The following is a 23325-nucleotide window of genomic DNA, read 5'->3' on the forward strand; positions in this document are numbered from 1 at the left end:
CAGATATTGGCAAAGTTTTCGCCAAAATTGGACTATAGAAAAAATAATCACAGGGATCCTGAGACATTGATTTGTTTACTATCCAATTGTTTGGAGAAGAATCCAGATCACGAAGATTTGCTGATGCTAATATATTGAAATTCTATCGAGACTGGAATTTCTGGTGAAGTTGCAATCAGTTGAGGGTGGAGAAAGTTCCATTACCTGAGACACTGGCGTCTGCAGTTACAAGCAGCCATTGTAAACAGCATTGATCCACTTTTTTGAGTTTATTTTTCTTCCAGCTGTTTTTCAAAGTACTTGTGCTAGAAGATAGACATACTTCTGGCTCGAAATAACAACAGAAAATGCTGGAAAAACTCAGATAATACAAAAGTTGTCAACATAGTAAATAGTGAGCAGGATAGTAACAGACTTCAGGAGGACACAGACAGACTGGCGAAATGGGCAGACACACGGCAGATGCAATGTAATGTGGACAAGTGTGAAGTGATGCAATTTGGGATAATCAACACAGAGAGACATTATAATCTAAATGGTACTATTTTGAGCGGGGGGGGGGGGGGCGGTGCAAGAGCAGAGGGACCTGGGGGTGCATATTCACAAATCTTTGAAGGTGGCAGGGCAAGTTGATAAGGCGGTTAAGAAAGTGTATGGGATACTTGGCTTTGTAAATAGGGGTAATGAATACAAAAACAAGGAAGTTTAGGCTGAACCTTTACAAATCTCTGGTTAGGCCTCAGCAGGAGTATTGTGTATGTCACGTCCGTGTGTAATTGAGACACGGACTGCAGAAGTTGGCTATAACAGGTGTTTACTGAATGGAGACAAAACTGGAACTACTATACAAAGTTACTACACAGGCTTATATACAGGGGTGGTCACTACTGGTACTGCAGTATACAGGGGCTGCAGAATATAGTTCCTTCTTCAAGGTACATACACTACAATTCCTCCCATTTTAGCTAAACAGTACATAACATTCGATTAATAATTAAATAACATATTTACAATTACAGTTGCTATATACATTAGCTGAAGTTAATCAATTATAAATTCAGTCTTTGAGGAGGCTTCCTGATTCTGTCCGGATAACGCCTCTTTGGGGTATCAGGTTCTTCTGGCAAAGTTGATTCGGGATCAACGTCGTTGTTTGGTTCGTCTGCTTCCAATATCACCGATTCTGAGGTAGATGCAATTGGTACTTCGGTTTCATCACCAGGTGTATAGGATCGTGGTGTAGATTTGACGTTTTCCAGTGACTCTAGAATCTGGTCAGCATGGCGTCTTACAATGCTCTCTCCAACGTCCACGGTATACATTAGAGGTCCTTGCCGTGTGCAGATCGTTCATGGCTGCCATTTCTCTGTGCGGTAGTCCCGGGCCAAAACTGGTTGACCTATCTTGAAACTCCTGGTTGGCCTTTCATTCATATTCTGAAACTGCCTGTTCTCCACATCTCTTCTGATGTTTGGCTTAACCAAATCCAAGTGGCATCTTAGTCTTCGATTGAAGAACATCATGGCTGGAGTTTGGTTGGTAACCGCATGTGTCGCATTCCGATAGACAAACAAGAAGTTATCCACCTTGTGTTGTAGGGGTATGTCTTCATTACACATTGCCTTGATAGCCTTCTTGAATGTTTGAACGAACCTCTCAGCCAATCCATTGGTGGCTGGATGATATGGGGCGGATGTGTAATGCTTAACACCATTGTTCTTTAAGAACCTCCGGAACTCTTCAGACACAAACTGTGGTCCATTGTCAGAGCAAATCTGTTCAGGCAGCCCATTTCTGGCGAATATGGTTCGTAAGACTGTGATAGTTTTTTTCTGTGGTGGTTGAGGACATTTTTATTACCTCTGGCCACTTTGAATGTGCATCCACCGCAATTAAAACCATCGAGTCCATAAATGGACCAGCAAAATCAATGTGTACCCTTTGCCATGGAGATGAGGGCCACTCCCATGGATGTAGAGGGGCTTGTGGTGGGGCATTTTGGACCTTCTGGCATCCTGTACAGCTCTTTTACATCTCTTCGATTTCTCTATCGATTCCCGGCCACCACACAAATGCTCTGGCTAAGTTCTTCATTTTTACCCCTCCCAGATGACCCTCATGAAGCTCATTGAGCACTCTATCCTTCAATTTGGGTGGAATTACTACTCTGGATCCACACATCAAGGTTCCTCGGCACACTGACAGCTGTTCTCTTCTCGGCGAGAATGCTGGCAACAGTGGTTCGCCATGTGCTGGCCATCCCTTCACCGTTAAATCATAGACCCTGGAGAGTGTCGGGTCATTTCGTGTTTCCTTTTCTATGTTTGCATTCGTCACAGGTAGACATTCGACTATGGTCGAGTGGAATATCTCCACAGGATCCACTGCAGGTGCTTCTTCCACCGTCGGCAACGGTAGGCGCGACAATCCATCAGCATTCCCACGCTGTTTAGTTCCTTTGTACTCGATGTCATATTGGTGTGCCCCTAGAAAAAGGGACCACCTCTGTAGCCATTGTGCTGTCATTACCGGGACGCCCTTCTTAGGGTTGAAAATGGAGACAAGAGGTTGATGATCAGTTAGTAGAGTAAATTTCTGTCTGTGCAGGTAGTGATTGAACTTCTTCACCCCCCACACCAGGCTGAGGGCCTCTCTGTCAATCTGGGCGTAATTACGCTCGGCTGCAGTTAACGAGCGTGACGCAAAAGCTATTGGCCTCTCTGAACCATCAAGTGATTTATGTGACAGTACCGCTCCAATGCCGTAGGGAGACGCATCACACACCAGTCTTATCGGTAGTGATAGGTTGTAGTGAGCCAATACTTCTCTTGAAGTGATCAGGCCTTTACACTTCTGAAAGGCCCGCTTACATTCATCGCTCCATTTCCATGCTACTCCAGTTTGTAGCAGGGCGTTCAGTGGGTGCAGAATTGTGGACAAATTCGGCAAAAACTTATGGTAGTAATTCACCAATCCGAGGAATGACCTCAGTTGCGACACATTTTCAGGCGCTGGAGCCTTAACTACCGCTTCAATTTTGTCAGGGGACTTATGTAACCCCTCTTCATCAATCACGTGGCCACAATACGATATTTGTTTCTTAAAAAACTCGCACTTGGGGCGATTGGCTCGTAGCCCATGTTCTCTTAGTCTAGTGAGCACCTGCTCTAGGTTGGCAAGGTGTTCACTGTCATTTTCACCTGTCACTAGGATCTCGTCCAAGTAACACTGAGTCCCCGGAATCCCTTGCAGGACTTGTTCCATCGCTCTTTGCCATATAGCCGGAGCTGATGCAACTCCGAATACCAGTCGATTATACTGGTAAAGACCTTTGTGAGTGTTTATCGTGAGATATTTCCGAGAGGATTCTTCAACCTCCATCTGCAAATATGCTTGCGCTAGGTCAATTTTTGTAAAACGTTTCCCTCCAGATAGTGAGGCGAAAATATCTTCTATCCTCGGGAGAGGATACTGTACTGTGTGAAGGACTGGGTTCACAGTCACCTTGAAGTCCCCACAGATGCGAACCTTCCTTGGCTCCTCAGACTTATTGTTTAACGTTTTCTTCATGACAGGAACGATGGGTGTCGCCCACTCGATCCAGTCTACCTTAGTTAACACGCCTGCATTCTCCAGATTCTCCAGCTCTGCCTCGACGGCTGGGCGAATTGCATACGGTACCGGTCTTGCTTTGAAAAACTTGGGAATTGCATTCTCTTCTATTTTTATCGAGGCGGTTACGCCTTTAAGAGTTCCCAGTTCTTGTTGAAATACCTCTTTAGGGTTAGCCAAGATTTTTTGACAATCGTCCAGGTGTGACGTCGTCATCCTTTTTACCAGCCACCGTCAGTGCCTGAATGGAGTGCCAATCTAAACTTATCTTTCTGATCCATTCACGTCCCAATAACGGTGGTCCACCATCTTGCAGTATGTAGATACAATTTCTGTATTTCCTTGCCGTTGTATTCGACAGGCACCCTTATTTTCCCTCTGGGGTATACTTTCTGCCCCGTATATGTCTTCAAGACAATGGATGTGTCTTTCAAGGGTATGTGTGAGAATAGCCGCTCGTAGTCTCGTCGATTCATGATGGTCAGGGCTGATCCTGTATCCAATTCCATTTTGACTTGGGACCCTGCTATCGTGAGGGTGACCCAAATGGTTCGGTGATCCTCTTTTGTGATTACGTTGTGTAGTTTGAGACAGCTTAGTCTCTTGTTCCCGGATTCACTATCGCTCTTCTGGTCTTCGGAACTACTGTCCATCATCTTTTGTACTTTCCTGTACTGTTCCTTAGTAGTCTTTTTGTTGTCGTTAGTCTTCTTCCCGGACCTGCAAACTCGTGCAATGTGTCCCATCTTTCCGCATTGCCTGCATGTTTTGTCCTTGGACCAGCAGTCCTTCTGGTCATGGGTTGTTCTGCCGCAGCGATAACATTTTTCAAATCCCCGTGTCATTTCATGGGTGCCGTATTCCTGTGGCTTTTGCTGTATTTCCGCAGCTCCCCTTGCTGCTGCTTCGTACGATACTGCCACGCTGAAAGCCTTATCTAGCGTCAGCTCTTTCTCTGAGAGTAACCTCTTCTGGGTTCCTTCACTCAGGAGTCCACAGACAAATTTGTCCCGTAGGGTATCTGCCAGTCCTGCTCCGAACTGGCAGTGCTTTGATAGCTTGCGTAGTTCCGTAAGGTAATCAGCATTGCTCTCATCTTTATGCTGATTTCTCTTGTGGAATTTAAATCTTTCTGCTATCAGCAGCGGTGTAGGATTTAGGTGTACCTGTAGGATATCAACAATTTCATTAAAACTCTTCTCCATCGGTTTGACTGGAGTGATCAGGTTCCGCAATAGGCTGTACGTTCTTGCACCCATTAAGTTTAGTAGTACCGATGCCTTTTTCTCATCGGCTACTTCATTTGCCTTGCAATATACTTCGACTCTTTCCACATACGTGGTCCAGTCTTCTATTGCATTATCGAAGGCAGTGATATTGCCAGTCTTCGGCATCTTGGAGATCTTGCCTTCTTCCCCGATTGAACAAAATGGCGCCTCCCGCGCTTTGCCTTCTTTCCCGCTGGATTAAGATGGCGCCTCCTGCGCTTTCTGTCTTTTCCGCTGCTGCCAGCGCTGTTGCTGGCGTTTTTATGCCTTGATGGCGACGCCCTATGGTCTTCGCGCACTTCCCCCCGCGCTGCTGCCAACGCCGCTCTCCGCGGTCCCCGTGGCAAACTGCAGCTCCTCGCGGCTTTCTGCGCTTCTAATTTCTTTTATTTTAATTACTGTTCCCGTCATCAGAGCAGACCCTATGGGACACTTTCCTCCCTCTTCTCGGGTCTGTACGCTGCCCGGCTTCGTAGCACCGGCCGCGCCCTGTGTGCTCCACCCTCTCTCTCTCTCTCCTCTTCCCGACAACGCTGCTCGGCCCCGTTGAAAAGCCACCCGATCGAGCTCTAGCCCGCCGCAGCCCAGGATCAGTGTACTACCTGCCACCAGCCCGATTAGCTGGAACACCATAGACTGGATAACCAAGCCCAGCTCTCGACAGCCTCTCCTGCAAATCTTCTAATTTGATGAATCAGAGGGCGGTTGCCCACGGTCGACACCCGTTTCTTCTGTTTGTTTTTTTTTCTTTTTGGATTTCTTCCTTCTGGCCTCGACCTCGAACAACTTCGCTTCAGGGATGGATCCCCGTGAGGTGGTGCAGAACTGTAGGTAAGTTCGGATCTGTTCGTCGCCAATGTAACGTCCGTGTGTAATTGAGACACGGACTGCAGAAGTTGGTTATAACAGGTGTTTACTGAATGGAGACAAAACTGGAACTACTACACAAAGTTACTTTCACAGGCTTATATACAGGGGTGGCCACTACTGGTACTGCAGTATACAGGGGCTGCAGAATATAGTTCCTTCTTCAAGGTACACACACTACAGTGTACAACACACTTTAGGAAGGATGCCAAGGCGTTGGAGAGGGTACTGACGTAAGAGAACTACGAGGCACTTGGTCTGAGTATTAAACAAGGCTGTAATCGACTGTTTTTCAACATGGAGGTCTAGTTGTGTCCTTCACTAGTTCCTGTTAAAGAATGTCCTGCACAAGCTGGGCCCGCGCCCGAGTATTTATACTCTCTCTGGACAGCGCCACCAGCAGGCCGCCCAGTATTATTACATAAGTCATTTTCACATGAATGACAAGATTCATGTCAGGTACAGAGGAGGTTTACCAGGATGATATCAGGGATGAGGGAGTTCAGTTATGTGGAGAGATTGGAGAAGCTGGGATTGTTCTCCTTAGAGCAGCGACGGTTATGCGGAGACCAAAAATTATGAGGGGTTTTGATAGAGCAAGTAGGGAGAAACTGTTTCCTCTGGCAAGTGGGTCGGTAACCAGAGGTCACAGATTTAAAATAATTGGCGAAAGGACTAGAGGGGAAACAAGGTGAAATTTCTTCACACAGAGGGTTGTTAAGATCTGGAACGCACTACCCGAAAGGGCGGTGGAATCAGATTCCAAAGGAACTTTCAAAAGGCAATGGGACGTGTACTTAAAGAGGACTAATTTGCAGGGTATTGGGGAAAATAAATTGGACAGCTCTTTCAAAGAGCCGGCACAGGCACAATGGGCCGAATGGCTTCTTTCTGTAGTGTAAGATTCTGTGATGAGTGGGGGAGGTCACTGATATGGAGAAGGTATAGAATTGAAGAGAGCGCTGAGGAATCATGTTAATTAGTGTAAAGGTATATTGTGCCATGGACAGGGAATTATCTTACACTTAAAACTGTCTTTTGTATGCAAGTGACACATGTGACAGATGAATCCTGTACAAAATGAGTGCAAGAGGCCAGTACTGTCTTACAATTGGATGAGAATTATACAGGGAGATGTATTTATTTGCAGTCAACTATTGACAAAATCCATAATCAATTTGCTGCCTGAGATTTGTAAGAGTATTAACAGAAGACTACTTAAAATATCACATTGGTGGGGTGGGGTGGGGTGGCACCCTATTTAAATCCAGATCCCTTTCTTTCTCTTTCCCCATCCCTATTGGTTCTGATAATAAAGTCTTGCTCGTAAGGCAGACTAGCTGTAACCTACAGCACGATTTGAGAGGAAGCTGGATATTCTCGCACCAGAACTGTGGTGCAATTTCATAGTTTAGATGTTCATGGTGCCAGGCACTGTTAACAGCTTCGGGAATGTTCAAGGCAATGGCTGATGATTCACCAAAGTATTTGAGAACAGAATTCCAGAGTTGCACAACACAACATGGAGGACCACTGGTGGAAGGGCTATCCCATGAACATAGATAACTCCAGTTGAAGAACCAGCACCAGCACAAAGTGCCTAATCGCCTCCATCTGTTATTTCTGATTAGGCCAGGCTATTAAGGTGATGAAAGATTTGAGAGAAGAAAAAAAAGACTTGCATTTCTATAGCACCTTTCACAACCTCAGGATGTCCCAAAGTGCTTTACAGCCAATGAAGTAATTTTTTTTGAAGTGTAGTCTCTGTTGTAATGTAGGAAACGCGGCAGCCAATTTGCGCACAGCAAACTCCCACGAACAGCAATGTGATAATGACCAGATAATCTGCTTTAGTGACGTTGTTTGAGGGATAAATATTGGCCCAGGACACCGGGGAGAACTCCCCTACTCTTCTTCAAAATAGTGGCCGCGGGATCTTTGACATCCACCTGAGAGAGCAGACGGGGCCTCGGTTTAACACCACATCTGAAAAACGGCACCTCCAACAGTGCAGCATTCCCTCAGTACTGCACTAGATTTTTGTGCTCAAGTCTCTGGAGTGGGGCTTGAACCCACAACCTTCTGACTCAGGGACGAGAGTGCGGCCCACTTAGCCACAGCTGACAGTAAGAACAGCTTTCTGACTTTAGAATTACAGGTGTGGCAACAGGAGGAAGGCGCTGGAATGCTAAGAAGGGGGTGGGTGGCCAATTTTATAGGCAAGGATGGTTGACTATGTTTGCTCAGTATCTTACACATGAATAGGGTGAACAAACACGCTCTTCCAGCAACCTGCTGTACCTCCAGCTCCCTCAGAGGTATTCCTCCTGTATCCCATCATCCTACACAGCCATGGTCCTCCAGTATCCCATCATCCCTCACTGAGCTGGTCCTCCAGTATCCCATCATCCCTCACTGAGCTGGTCCTCCAGAATCCCAGCATCCCTCACTGCGCTGGCAGCCACGGTCCTCCTGTATCCCAGCATATCTCACGGCGCTGGTCCTCCAGAATCCCGTCTTGCATTGCCCTTGTAGTCTTGCTGCTCCACAGTTCCCCCACCACTGATGGAGTCGAGTCGCGGCGCTGTGCTGAGCTGCTTCCTGCTCCTGAGCCTCTCCGGTGCCGGTCTCTGCAACTCCAGGAGGGTGAGCGAGCGAGTGACTGTAGCCGGCCTGCGGGCGGGGGGAGTGGCGGCGTGAGGCCGTCAGGGATGAAACGCCGGCCTCTGTTTAAACTATGGCAGACCATAATACCCAGCAACAGAGCACAGCCAGACCATAATACCCAGCAACAGGCACAGCCAGACCATAATACCCAGCAACAGGGGGCAGCCAGACCATAATATCCAGCAACAGGGACAGCCAGACCATAATATCCAGCAACAGGGGCAGCCAGACCATAATACCCAGCAACAGGGACAGCCAGACCATAATATCCAGCAACAGAGCACAGCCAGACCATAATACCCAGCAACAGGGACAGCCAGACCATAATACCCAGCAACAGGGACAGCCAGACCATAATACCCAGCAACAGGCAGACCATAATACCCAGCAACAGGGACAGCCAGACCATAATACCCAGCAACAGGGACAGCCAGACCATAATACCCAGCAACAGGCAGACCATAATACCCAGCAACAGGGACAGCCAGACCATAATACCCAGCGACAGCCAGACCATAATACCCAGCAACAGGGACAGCCAGACCATAATACCCAGCAACAGGGACAGCCAGACCATAATACCCAGCAACAGGGACAGCCAGACCAGAATATCCAGCAACAGAGCACAGCCAGACCATAATACCCAGCAACAGCCAGACCATAATACCCAGCAACAAGGACAGCCAGACCATAATACCCAGCAACAGGCAGACCATAATACCCAGCAACAGGGACAGCCAGACCATAATACCCAGCGACAGCCAGACCATAATACCCAGCAACAGGGACAGCCAGACCATAATACCCAGCAACAGGGACAGCCAGACCATAATACCCAGCAACAGGGACAGCCAGACCAGAATACCTAGCACCGGGCACAACTAAACCTATGCGGAGGCAGGGGTCCCCAATGGAGGTCTCTACGTGGAAGTCCTCCCCTGCACTATTGGGAATATGGCGTGGGGTGTGTTGCACGGAGCAGACCCGTCCAATAGGTTTTTAAGTCGCTTCACAAATTCCCAGGCCGCTTGTAACTTTTTCGGCCTGGATATGTCCATGTTCTGTATCTACACGGAGTGTGAGAGGTTGGAGCCCCTGTTATTTGAAGGGGCTGCACCTCAATTTCTGTCTGCTCTTCAGTCCCACGCTCCTGATCGTTTGCCACCCGGTACGGAGGAGGGGGGGCAAGTCGGAGGACCTCCTCATGGGTCTGCTCCTGCCCCCTGGCCAATGTGACCATCAACAATTACACGTTAGACCGGGCTGATGGTGGGGATTGCTCCAGCTGCCTGCCTCTCTTCCGCAGCTATATCCGCATTTGTACATCCAGATATCTCTTTTTTTATTGTACATATATATGCAGACATCATCTCCCATATATGCAGTTGAACTTATTCATGTGTACACCAACACTTCCATGCACGCATGCACCCAAACAGATGCATTGTAAATACATTCCCACCGATACGCATACAGCCCCAGCCTGGAGTATTGTATCCAATTCTGGGCCCCACACTTTAGGAAGGATGTCAAGGCCTTGGAGAGGGTGCAGAGGAGATTTACCAGAATGGTACCAGGGATGAGGGACTTCAGTTACATTGAGAGGCTAGAGAAGCTGGGGTTGTTCTCCTTATAGCAGCTAAGTTTAAGGGTAGAGGTGTTCAAAATCAGAGGGTAAATAAGGAGAAACTGTTTTCAGTGACAGAAGGGTCGGTAACCAGAGGACACAGATTTACAAAAGAACCAGAGATGAGATGAGAGAATGTTTTTTACGCAGCGAGTTGTTGTGATCTGGATCGCGCTGCCTGAAAGGGCGGTGGGAGCAGATTCAATAATAACTTTCAAAAGGGAATTGGATAAATACTTGAAAAGGAAAACATTTGCAGGGCTACGGGGAGTGGGACTAATTGGAGAGCTCTTTCAAAGAGCCGGCACAGGCACGATGGGCCGAATGGCCTCCTTCTGTGCTGTATCATTCTATGATTCTATAAAAACACCCAAGGCAAGGACACATTCATAAATACACACATTCACATACAGATATTCAAAAATGGCCTCAGATGGGTACTCGGAATTCTAGACATATATATGATAAATTGGATTGATGGAATATTTAAAATAATTGTGGGTGGCATTACACGGTGCAGCTTGTTATTCTGGAACCTTCTTAAGCTATTTGGTGTACAGGAAACTTTTTTTTATCTGGCACCGACGTGGTGCCGGTTCATCAAAAATTCTGGATAACCGAGCGCTATAGTAAAAGATACGGAGAGCTGAGAGCTCCGTATAAAGCAACAAACCCTGTTGCTTAGCAACAAGTGCAGAACAATGGCCACAAGTTCCAAGCATCTCTGTAGCTTAGCAACAGCTGCAGCCACACCCTTGCACAGCAACAGATGAGGAAGGCAAGTACAATATGAAGTAAAACTTACCTGAACCTACTCCTGAATTTTGCCGGTTAACCGAGATTTTTGGTTATTTAGGTGCCGGTAAATCAAAAGTTTCCTGTATTTGTCAGCATGTCCTCAAACCAAGAGCATTGCTGTCCAGATAATATTCTAAAATGGAGGTTGACTGTTTCCTTATGAGGGTATTGCTTTAAAAACAAAAAAGGTTGAACTAATTGGGGAATAGGTCCTTTGTTCCGACGAGATTTGCCATTTTCTCAAGATTGTTTTTGTATCTTCACACGCTTCTCGTGGAGAACAGTGTGAAGTAGTGGAAGGATTCCCAGGATGATTAACTGTCAAGGCCATAACCATCTGCATACCAGCCGACTGTCCTATGTGTTCTCATTCTCTCATCTCGCCTCTGGTTCTCTTGCCTGCAATATCAAGTGGGAGAGTAGAAGTACATCTTTACAGACTGAAAACGTCCACCAAACTCTCCAACAGGGTGCAACAACATTTTGGATTATTTTATACATTCCATTGATCCATGCTGTTTATTTTAGGTGTTTAGTAATTCTAAGCGAATTGTGTGTAAATGACAACAAGCAGGAGTTGATAGGGGGTTGGGGAGAGGACACGGGGTGTTTGCTGGAGGGTATATGTGACAGCTTTGTAGGTCACGCTTGTTAATGGAACTGAAACCGGAAATTTTAAACTTTGGAAGAGGAAAAAAAAGACTTGCATTTATGTAGCGCCTTTCACAACCCCCGCACATCTCAGAGCGCTTTACAGCCAATGAAGTACTTTTTGAAGTGGAGTCACTGTTGTAATGTAGAAAACGCGGCAGCCAGTTTGCACACAGCAAGCTCCCACAAACAGCAGTGTGATAATGACCAGATAATCTGTTTTTGTTATGTTGATTGAGGGAGAAATATTGGCCCCAGGACACCGGGGAGAACTCCCCTGCTATTCTTCGAAATAGTGACCATGGGATCTTTTACGTCCACCGGAGAGAGCAGACAGGGCCTCGGTTTAATGTCTCATCTGAAAGACGGCACCTCCGACAGTGCAGCACTCCCTCAGCACTGCCCTGGAGTGTCAGCCTAGATTTTTGTGCTCAAGTCTCTGGAGTGGGACTTGAACCCACAACCTTCTGACTCAGAGGCGAGAGCGCTGCCCACTGAGCCACTGGCTGACACTGAAATGTACGTGTGTGGACATCATGTGAGGGCAGAATTGTGGTCAGTTGTGATGCCCTATGTTGCCAAACAGCCTACTGGCATCCACTGCCTAGGCTCGTGAATGCGGAATAGCCACTATGGTAGGTTACCAGAAGTTGGTTCTGTACACCAACATGCCTTCAGCAGAGGAGAACATGAGGCTGGGGTGACATGAAATGAAAATCAAAGCTCAAGTATTCGAGTGGTGGGTTGCACCTGTTAGACATGTCTGTAAGTACTCAGTCTGTTTCTCAAGTCTGAATCCTTTTCACGATCCGCTGCTGGTTAGATTGAGCTGAGCTATCCAGTTTCCAGCGAGCTATCCTTTAACTTTACACATGTCTGACGGCGCTGACAATCCATGTGAAATGTTAGAAACCGATTAAGACCGGTTTAGCAATCATCAAGGGTTGGAATAATTTCAGGCCTGGAGTACAGCCCAGCTTGAATCTTTTTGATGAAGATTCACATTGTACTAAGCTCAGCAGTTCAGAGTTTCGGATGTCGGACTGCTTGTCCGACATTCGGTACTAGATAAGAACATAAGACGTAGGAGCAGGAGTCGGTCATTCAGCCCCTCGAGCCTGCTCCGCCATTCAATAAGATCGTGGCTGATCTGATCTTGGCCTCAACTCCACTTCCCTGCCCGCTCCCCATAACCCTCGACTCCCATACTTTTCAAAAATCTGTCTCTCTCAATCTTAAATATATTCAATGACCCAGCCTCCACAGCTCTCTGGGGAAGAGAATTCCAAAGATTCACGACCCTCAGAGAGAAGAAATTCCTCCTCATTTCCGATTTAAATGGGTGCCCCCTTTATTCTGAAATTATGCCCCCTAGTTCTAGATTCCCCCACGAGGGAAAACATCCTCTCTGCTTCTACCCTGTCAAGCCCCCTTCAGAATCTTATATCAATAAGATCCCCTCTCGTTCTTCTAAACTCCAATGAGTATAGGCCCAACCTGCTCAACCTTTCTTCATAAGACAACCCCTTCATCTCCGGAATCAATCTCGTGAACCTTCTCTGAACTGCCTCCAATGCAAGTATATCCTTCCTTAAATAAGGAGACCAAAACTGTACGCAGTACTCCAGGTGTGGTCTCACCAACACCCTGTACAGTTGTAACAGGACTTCCCTACTTTTATACTCCATTCCCTTTGCAATAAAGGCCAACATTCCATTTGCCTTCCTAATTACTTGCTGTACCTGCATGCTAACTTTTTGTGATTCATGTACAAGGACCCCCAGATCCCTCTGTACCTCAGCATTTTGTAATCTCTCCCCATTTAAATAACAATTTGCTTTTTTACATATCCTACCAAAGTGGATAACCTCGCATTTTCCCATATTAAACTCCATCTGTCAGATTTTTGCCCACTCACTTAGCCCATCAATATCCCTTTGGAGATTCTTTGCGTCCTCCACACAAATTTCCCCCAACTAAATATTGGGAAAACCGAAGCCATTGGCCTCGATTTTCCTGGAGCCGTCAGGCAGGGTTTCAGGCGTGTGGGGGGGGGGTGGGGAAATCGCAAAAATAGGGGGTCGCGCCCCCCACCCGCCTGATTCCCCGCCCCGTACGACTTTCGCCCCGGCGTTTCAATGCAACCCGAATCAGTCCCGCCCGCAGCAGGCGGGACTGGTCATCGGGAGCCTAATCAGCAATAATTGGCATCTATAATGCCATTTTAAGGAGCCCTTGCAATTTTCAGCCTTTCCCCACGTAAACCACGCCTGGTGGGAACACCGCTGATGAAACCTGGCGTGAACAATGTCGGCTTGCTTACTTTCAGCTGCAGGTCAATCAGGAAAGAAGAGATTTAATCAGACAGCATTTGTAGGTTGCAGAACCTTGTTGTTTCAGGCTTGGGGCAACTTGTTCAAGGCTTAGGCACAGCTGTGGAAGGTTGGAGCCTCACACACTTCTCCAGTGTGAGCTCCTGGGAAGCACCTCTCGGCACCCTCACTCAGCGCTTCCTCAATGGAGGCATCTACCAGAAGTATGGAAGGCCTTTTTTCCCTTCCCTTCATGCCATTAGAGGATCTCCAGCAGCAGAGGCGTCAGCAGCAGAACCAGGAACAGCAGCATCAGCAGCAGGAGCGCCAGGCTGCTGCTCACTCACCTGAAGCTGCACAGGCCAGAAAGGGCCAGCGCTTGGATGTGGCTTGAGAGCACCTTGCTGCGCATCAGGGGGCCATGGGGACCCGTATCTGCACTTGCAGTCCTACTCAGAAGGACTTCCATGAAGGTCTGGTTTCTCTGTTCATTAGCTGCCCAGCGCTCCTCAAGAGATGTCATTCTATTATGAGCACTCACCATTTTTCCTGTATGCTGGCGACTTATCTCCTCCATGGAGGTTGCCAACCTTTCCATGGTGATGCGTTCATGCGCCAATGACTACGCAAAGGCTCAGCTCATCTTCGCTATGGACTCCTCCATTCGCTCCACACTCGCAGCGACCCTGGAGACAAAACCTGCCAGAGACTCCTGCATCTGTGCATGGAGATCCATCACCTCTTCTCTTGCAGATGGACCCAGAGGCAGAGGGTCGACATGCAGCTGAGCTGAGCTGGCAGAGTCCTGCGCCCTCCGACGAGGACTCTCCACTGCTGTCCCTGTCTCCAGAATCTGCTGAGGCTCACTTGTGAGCTGTGAAACACCAGGTGACAACGCTACTCTATGTCCCCCCGAGGTGTGAGTGTCTGCGCTGGTGCTGGGTGCGCTTACTTCTGCTGACACTGCGCCCTCAAAGGTTGGAGCTTCCTCTGAGGAGTCTGGCTGCAAAGCCTCTTCCTCCTCCACAGTGAGGACGGTGGCTCTGGATGGTACTGTGGGGGAGTAAAGGAAGGAGTTAGAGATGTAATGCCAAGGTTCTTCTGGTGACTCCCAGTGAGTTGACATCTGCTGACACCTGCATCCATGCAGCCTTGGTCTCAGTGGGAGGCCTCTTCCTCCCTGACCTAGGGAAGAGGACCTCCCTGTGGGCCCTCGTCGATTTTGGAGGCAGCTCGGGGTCTGGCACTGGCCACAGCTGCTGCAGGCTCCTCTACCATCCTGTATGGTTCGTTTGGAAGCCTTCAGAGGATGCAGTGCTTGCTGTGGACCTTGAAAGCACCACGAATGATGACATCATACTGTGGGGCTTTCTGACTGGAAATAGTCAATTAGCAGGGGTTCCCACACGCTGGAAATGAATTGGCCAATTGAGGGAAAATTGCATCGATGTGGCAGACCCATTTAGATTCATGTCGGAACCCCGACATTCGGGGAACCCGACAATTCCCCGCATCTGCGGGAAAATCGGCCCCATTGTCTTCGATCCCCGCCACAAAATCCGTTCCCTAGCCACTGACTCCATCCCTCTCTCTCGCAACTGTCTGAGGCAGAACCAGACTGTTTGCAACCTTGGTGTTGTAGTTGACCCTGAAATGAGCTTCCAACCACATATCCGTGCCATCACTAAGATCCCCTATTTCCACCTCCATAACATCGGCCGACTTCACCCCTGCCTCAGCTCATCTGCTGCTGAAACCCTCGTCCATGCTTTTGTTACCTCTAGACTTGACTATTCCAATGCACTCCTGGCCGGCCTCCCAGGTCATCCAACACTCTGCTGCCCATGTCCTAACACGCTCCAAGTCCTGTTCACCCATCACCCCCTGTGCTCGCTGACCTACATTGGCTCCCAGTTAAGCAACGCCTCAGTTTAAAAATTCTCATCCTTGTTTTCAAATCCCTCCATGGCCTCACCCCTCCCTGTCTCTGTAATCTCCTCCAGCCCCACAACCCTCCGAGATATCTGCGCTCCTCAAATTCTGGCCTAGGGAGCACCCCGGTTTTAATTGCTCCGCCATTGGTGGCCGTGCCTTCAGCTGCTAAGGCCCTAAGCTCTGGAATTCCCTCCCTAAAGCTCTCTGCCTCTCTTTCCTCCTTTAAGACGCTCCGTAAAACCTACTTCTTTGACCAACTGCACTAATGGCCCTGAAATTGCGGTGTCTGTGAGTACGCCGTCAAAATCCCTTTGAAATGCTCCGCAAGTTCTGGATTTCCACACGCCCTTGCGCCAAATCTGGAACTTGCGGCCTATCAGCGTAGGCGTCGACAAGTCATCTGCGTGGGCTCCGAAAAAGCAATCGTTGGTGCAGAGTTGGACTATTTGGCCAGCAATTGTCCACTTATAAGTCTTATATACAGGAAACTCTTTTTTATCCGGCACCGACGGGACCAGCATGATGCCGGTTTATCAAAAAGTCCGGATTACAGAGAGGTATAGTAAAAGGCACGAGAGCCCCGTACACGGCCACAGATCCAGGCGTCCCTGTTGCATAGCAACAGGTGCAGGAACCCCGGTTACACGGCCACAGATCCAGGAACGGCCACTAATAGGAAGTAAAACTTACCTAAACCTACTCCTGAATTTTGCCGGTTAACAGAAATTTCCGGTTAATTTAGGTGCCGGTAAATCGAGAGTTTCCTGTAGTTGATGCAAGCAGGCATACGGCTTGCTTGCATCAGCGTAAGGAGATATCTAAACCTTAAATTAAACATTTTTATATCCTGAATTATGCACATACACTTTATTAAATTAGTTTAAGCAAATATTGGCCTGGAGTACAGTCTTAATGATTAAAATGATCAAAAAATTAAATTTTTATTGAGGTTGGGGCAATTAAGGAACTTATGAATAAAATTGCAATTCTGTGCATTGTATAATTATTAGATTTGGGGATTCCATTGCATATCATATGGGGATTCCCTTCGTAAATGATTGCAATGGAATTCTCCTTTGTCATTGGAAGTCTGGGCCCGTGTGATCCCAGGTACGCTTCCGAACCTCCTGGGATCCGTGGGCCATTACGCTGGCCTCCGTCTCGAGGCCTGAGACCCCAACTCTCCGCAGCCTGGGCGCCAGCAGCTAATTTCGTCCATGTTTCGAAGGTCAGAGGCGTACTCGGGAGGTACGCCTACTGACTGCAATTTCTAGGCTGTTATCTCCTTATGTGGCTCGGTGTCAAATTTTGTTTGCTAAAGCTCCTGTGAAGCGCCTTGAGATGTTAGCCTGATATCAGTAGTAGGGCAAATGCTAGAATCTATTCTTAAGGACGTGGTAACAGGGCACTTAGAAAATAATAATAGGATTGGGCAGAGTCAGCACAGATTTATGAAAGGGAAATCGTGTTTGACGAATCTGTTAAGAGTTTTTTGAGGTTGTAACTAGCAGACTAGACCAGGGGGATCCAGTAGATGTGGTGTATTTAGATTTTCAGAAGGCATTCGATAAGGTGCCACACAAGAGGTTATTAAACACAATTAGGGCTCATGGGATTGGGGGCAATGTACTAGCATGGATTGAGGATTGGTTAACAGACAGCAAACAGAGTAGGAATAAATGGGACATTTTCAGGTTGGCAAGCTGTAACTAGTGGGGTACCGCAAGGATCAGTGCTTGGGCCTCAGCTATTCACAATCTACATCAATGATTTGGATGAGGGGACCAAATGTAATATATCCAAGTTTGCTGATGATACAAAGCTAGGTGGGAACATAAGTTGTGAGGAGGTTGCAAAGAGGCTTCAAGGGGATATAGACATGCTAAGTGAGTGGGCAAGAACATGGCAAATGGAATATAATGTGGAGAAATGTGAAGTTATCCACTTTGGTAGGAAAAATAGAAAAGCAGAGTATTTTTTAAATGGTGAGAGATTGGGAAATGTTGGTGTTCAGAGGGACCTGGGTGTCCTTGTACACAAATCACTGAAAGTTAACATGCAGGTACAGCAAGCAATTAGGAAAGAAAATGCTATGTTGGCCTTTATTACAAGAAAATTTGAGTATAAGAGTAAAGACGTCTTGCTGCAATTATATAGGGCCCTGGTGAGACCACACCTGGAGTACTGTGTACAGTTTTGGTCTCCTTACCTAAGGAAGGATAAGGTTCACCAGACTGATTCCTGGGATGGGGGGATTGTCCTATGAGGAGAGATTGAGTAGACTAGGCCTATATTCTGTAGTGTTTAGAAGAATGAGAGGTGATCTCATTGAAACATACAAAATTCTTACAGGGCCTGACAGGGTAGATGCAGGGAGGATGTTTCGCCTGGCTGAGGAGTCTAGAACCAGGGGTCACAGCCTCAGAATAAGGGGTCGGCCATTTAGGACTGCGATGAGGAGAAATGTCTTCACACAGAGGGTGGTGAATCTTTGGAATTCTCTACCCCAGAGGGCTGTGGAGGCTCAGTCATTGGGGTATATTCAAAACAGAAGTCGATAGATTTCTGACTAGTAAGGGCATCGAGGGATATGGCGATAGGGCCGGTGAATGGAGTTGAGGTAGAAGATCAGCCATGATCTCATTGAATGGCGGAGCAGGGTCGAGGGGCCGAATGGCTGACTCCTGCTCCGATTTCTTATGTTCTTACATTTTACTACGTTAAAGGCGCTGTTTCAATTCAGGTTGTTGTTGTTGTCAGTGTCGGAATGGAACATGTTGTTCCAGCCGTGTTGGCATGGACTATTCCTGGGTCAGGTATAGAACAGCCAGGTACAGAGTAAAACTCTTCCATCTCTCTTCCGACAGTGAACTTCAACTCGAGCCTCACAAGAACACTGCCTATTGCACTGATGGGCTTGCTTGAGTGAGACTGCAATTTGTGGCAAATTGTGAGTGACCTGTGCTGTTGTACCGAGTTGAGGCAGCCCCAGTTGCTGTATGACCCTCAACAGTTTGCCATCTGGGTCGGATTCAAACCCAGGTTCTCGAGGTAAAGCACCAGTGTGCAAACCTCCTGCACTACACAAGTCCTTGAGAATGTCAGTTTTGCTTTTTTACTCCTCATTACCCTCACCTAGGCATGGTGATCTCTGAGGCAGAATACATAATTGAAGTTATCGGAAATGATTTTGTCACAGATTATGAACGGTGCTTAAAAATAAGACATAAATAAAATTAATTAATCCATTTGCTCCCAGCAAAGGTGCAGGTTTCTGCCTTAGCTGTAGTATAATGTGTACTATATGCAGTCACCCTGTGATTTACCGCACTCTCTTGTCCAATAAATCTGCATTAATGACAGATATAATCTCTTGTAGTGAGTGCTGCTTGGCACTGTCGCGATTTGGGTGTGCTTGGAAATGGGCAGAAATATTTCAACTTTGAATTTTACCAAAAATATTTGACTCCAAAGAAAAGGGAGCTTTGAAGGTAAAGTGCCGACTCCTTGATACATCTTGTAAATGTGAATACAAGAAACTCTCGATTTACCGGCACCTAAATAACCGGAAATCTCTGTTAACCGGCAAAATTCAGGAGTAGGTTCAGGTAAGTTTTACTTCATATTAGTGGCCGTTCCTGGATCTGTGGCTGTGTAACCGGGGTTCCTGCACTTGTTGCTAAGCAACAGGGACGCTTGGTCTGTGGCCGGAGTTCCTGCATATGTTGCTAAGCAACAGGGAAGCCTGGATTTGTTGCTGTGTACGGAGCTCTCGTACCTTTTAAACTATACCTCTCTGTAATCGGACTTTTTTGATAAACCGGCACCACGCCGGTCCCGTCGGTGCCGGATAATAAAGAGTTTCCTGTAGTTGCTGGAAGCTGACTTTTAATTAGCGATATAATTACTTACAATGAGGTATCACCGTGCTGTCATGAGGCTTCTTTAGCATATTGGTACTAAAACGCTATAGGAATAATTGCAAAACGGGTAGTGCTTTTTTAATGTTGGTGCCGATACGCATCTTTGTGATGGTTTTAATTCATCACATCAGTTACTCCCATTACTACCACCAGGGCGAGACATGTAACCACCAGCACTAGTGTTATACAGCTCATAATAATCTCTCCAAACATACCCTAAGTTTGGAAATACAAAACCTATAATTGTACTGTTGCATGATTAGCATTGTTCAAATGCATCTAGTGCAAAACATATCACCTGCCTACCATTGCACATCACTGCAATTCTGCTAATAACACCACATCACTAACTGTGACGTCAATAATTGCAGCTCAACTTTTAGCAGATGTTGTAGGATGCCATCTTTTTAAAAGCCCTCCATTCGGCAGAGCATTGGTGCTTATGGCATCAGCTGGGGCTCAGCGGGCAGCACTCTCTCGCCTCTGAGTCCGCAGGGCGTGGGTTCAAGTCCCACTCCGGAGACTCGAGCACAAAATCCCACGTTGACACTCCAGCGCAGAGGGAGCGCCGCACTGTCGGAGTTGCCGTCTTTCGGATGAGACGTTAAACCGAGGCCCAGCCTGCCCTCTTGGCTGGACGTGGAAGATCCCACAGCCACTACAGGAAACTTTTTTTTATCTGGCACGGACGGACCGACGTGGTGCCGGTTCATCAAAAATTCCGGATAACCGAATGCTATAGTAAAAGATACGGAGAGCTGACAGCTCCGTATAAAGCAACAAACCCTGTTGCTTAGCAACAACTGTAGAACAATGGCCACAAGTTCCAAGCGTCTCTGTAGCTTAGCAACAGCTGCAGCCACACCCTTGCACAGCAACAGATGGAAGAAGGCAAATACAATATGAAGTAAAACCTACTCCTGAATTTTGCCGGTTAACCGAGATTTTCGGTTATTTAGGTGCCGGTAAACCGCAAGTTTCCTGTATTTTGAAGAGGAGGCAGGGGAGTTCTCCCCTGGGGCCAATATCTATCCCTCAACCAACATCACTAAAAACAGATTATCCAGCCATTAGTTCATTGCTGTTTGTGGGAGCTTGCTGTGCACAAATTGGCTGCCCAGCTTCCTACATTACAACAGTGACTACACTTTAAAGGTACTCCATTGGCTGTAAAGTTCTTTTGGACGTGAGGTCGTGAAAGGCGCTATATAAATGCTAGTCTTTCCTTAAGCATTCTGTGCCGTAGTGGTATGAAATGGGGTTGTGATGGGGAGGTGGTTTGACTGAAGGCAGCCTCTTTTGTTGCAGGGATATAGGAGCGTATCTATAGTGAGAGTGAGAATGTCTCTGTGGCTTGAGTGCACATCTACAACCAATTACAGACTTAGAATGAGAGGTTTTGCATTGGGTCACTTTTCCTATTTTCTTAGTCAATGTGTAATCCATAATGAAGGAAAAAGAGCAAATTTATTATCACTGTGCAAATGTGTCACGGGGGTCTGTTCTCAACTGAGTCCCTGAGCGCCCTCCATCTGAACTGAAACATCAGGTCTCAATATGATGTTTCATCGTCTTAATTTTTCCTCGTTTAAAAAAAATTAAAGCATAAAAAGGGAAGCACTTTGCATTGAATGTATTTCCCTGTCAAGTAGACCCTCCTTTCAATTTTTTATTTGTTTTTTGATACTGATCTGCCCAACATACGCATCCTTTTCCCTGAATCCTCACTGCTTGACATTAAGACTCATTGTGGCATCTTCTATTCTAGCTTATTTTCCCATAAAGCTCAAAGCTTCGGAATTTCTTATCTTCGCTTCCATCCATAATGTTCAAGCTGTTGAAATCTAGGTTCGCTATCGCCCAGTCCTGATTTGTTATTCACTCCTACCCCTTTTAAATCTTGATGATGCCTTGACCTATGGGTTTTTGGCCATTACCTACATTTCTAAAATAGCTAAAGTAAATTTGAGCAATTTTTTTGTGCTTAAGAACATAAGAATTAGGAGCAGGAGTCGGCCATTCGGCCCCTCAAGCCTGCCTCCGCCATTCAATAAGATCATGGCTGATCATCGACCTCAACTCCACTTTCCCGCCCGATCTCCATATCCCTTGATTCCCCTAGAGTCCAAAAATCTATCGATCTCAGCCTTGAATATACTCAAAGACTCAGCATTCACAGCCCTCTGGGGCAGAGAATTCCAAAGATTCACAACCCTCTGAGTGAAGAAATTCCTCCTGATCTCGGTCTTAAATGGCTGACCCTTTATACTGAGACTATGTCCCCAGTTCTAGACTCTCCAGCCAGAGGAAACAACCTCTCAGCATCTACCCTGTCAATCCCCTTCAGAATCTAGTATGTTTCAATGAGGTCACCTCCCATTCTTCTAAACTCCAGAGAGTATCGGCCCATTCTACACAATCTCTCATCATAGGACAGCCCTCTCATCCCAGGAATCAATCTAGTGAACCTTCGCTGCACCGCCTCCAAGGCAAGTATATCCTTCCTCAGATAAGGAGACCAAAACTGTGCACAGTACTCCAGGTGTGGTCTCACCAAGGCCCTGTACAATTGCAGCAAGACTTCCTCACTCTTATACTCCAACCCCCTTGCAATAAAGGCCAACATGCCATTTGCCTTCCTTATTGCTTGCTGTACCTGCATGCTAGCTTTCTGTGTTTCTTGCACGAGGACACCCAAATCTCTCTGAACACCAACATTTGAAAGTTTCTCACCATTTAAAAAATACTCTGTTTTCCTATTCTTCCTACCAAAGTGAATAACCTCACATTTCACTACATTATACTCCATCTGCCACCTTACTGCCCACTCACTTAGTCTATCTACAGGAAACTTTGTGTTATCCGGAGGCTAATTGTCCGGAATGCTCGAGCCACCGGCAAAAATCAGGTGCCATTTTCGTTAGGTTTTTTTTCTTGTTGCTTTTTTCCTCAACAGTCAAGCTCTGCAAGGTCTGCTGAAGCTGTTGCTAAGCTACAGAGACGCTTGGACTGTTTAGAAGCTGCAACAGGGTTTGTTGACAGATACGGAGCTCAGAAGCTTCCGTATCTTTCAACATTAGCGCTGGAGTGTCCGGCAGTTTTGAGGGAACGGCAACAGCTCGGTCCCGTCGGTGCCGGATAGCACAAAGTTTCCTGTATATCCCTGTGCAGACTCTGTGTGTTCTCCTCACAGCTTACTGTCCCACCTAGCTTTGTACCTTATTTTTAAGAAGCTCTGCTGCTCGAGCTGCTTGGCCTCCTTGACTCATGCCTGATCAGGTAGTGCTTGATGCTATTACTGAGCACAGAACAACAACAACAGCTTGTATTTATATAGCGCCTTTAACGTAGTAAAACGTCCCAAGGCGCTGCACAGGAGTATTTTAAGACAAAAAATTTGACACCAGGTGACCAAAAGCTTGGTCAAAGAGGTAGGTTTTAAGGAGCGTCTTAAAGGAGGAAAGAGAGGTGGAGAGGTTTAGGCAGGGAATTCCAGAGCTTAGGGCCCAGGCAATTGAAGGCACGGCCACCAAAGGTTGAGCGATTATAATCAGGGATGCGCAAGAGGGCAGAATTAGAGGCGCGCAGACATATCGGAGTGGGGTGTTTGTGGGGCTGGAGGAGGTTACAGAGAGAGGGAGGGGCGAGGCCACGGAGGGATTTGA

At 47.0% G+C, this 23325-nt stretch overlaps 1 protein-coding gene across 3 annotated transcripts in view; it reads left to right on the forward strand.

Annotated features, from left to right (window-relative positions):
- Positions 1–8168: 8168 nt before the first annotated feature.
- The window catches only part of emc10 (ER membrane protein complex subunit 10), a 63294-nt gene continuing 48137 nt past the window's right edge, over positions 8169–23325 (forward strand). For 2 of the 3 annotated variants that reach the window (XR_015073934.1, XM_085969741.1), the window contains exon 1: positions 8169–8393. Coding sequence is in view for 2 of the 3 variants with exons in the window: in XM_085969741.1 (XP_085825867.1) it covers positions 8313–8393 (81 nt within the window). In the remaining variant the exon portion in view is untranslated. The remainder of the gene's footprint in view (positions 8394–23325) is intronic. The other variant, XM_085969740.1, reaches the window with a different exon arrangement.

Source organism: Somniosus microcephalus, chromosome 28 (genome assembly GCF_052327205.1).
Source record: "Somniosus microcephalus isolate GS21.2 chromosome 28, FLI_Smic_1.0, whole genome shotgun sequence".
In the NCBI taxonomy this organism is placed as follows: Eukaryota; Metazoa; Chordata; class Chondrichthyes; order Squaliformes; family Somniosidae; genus Somniosus; species Somniosus microcephalus.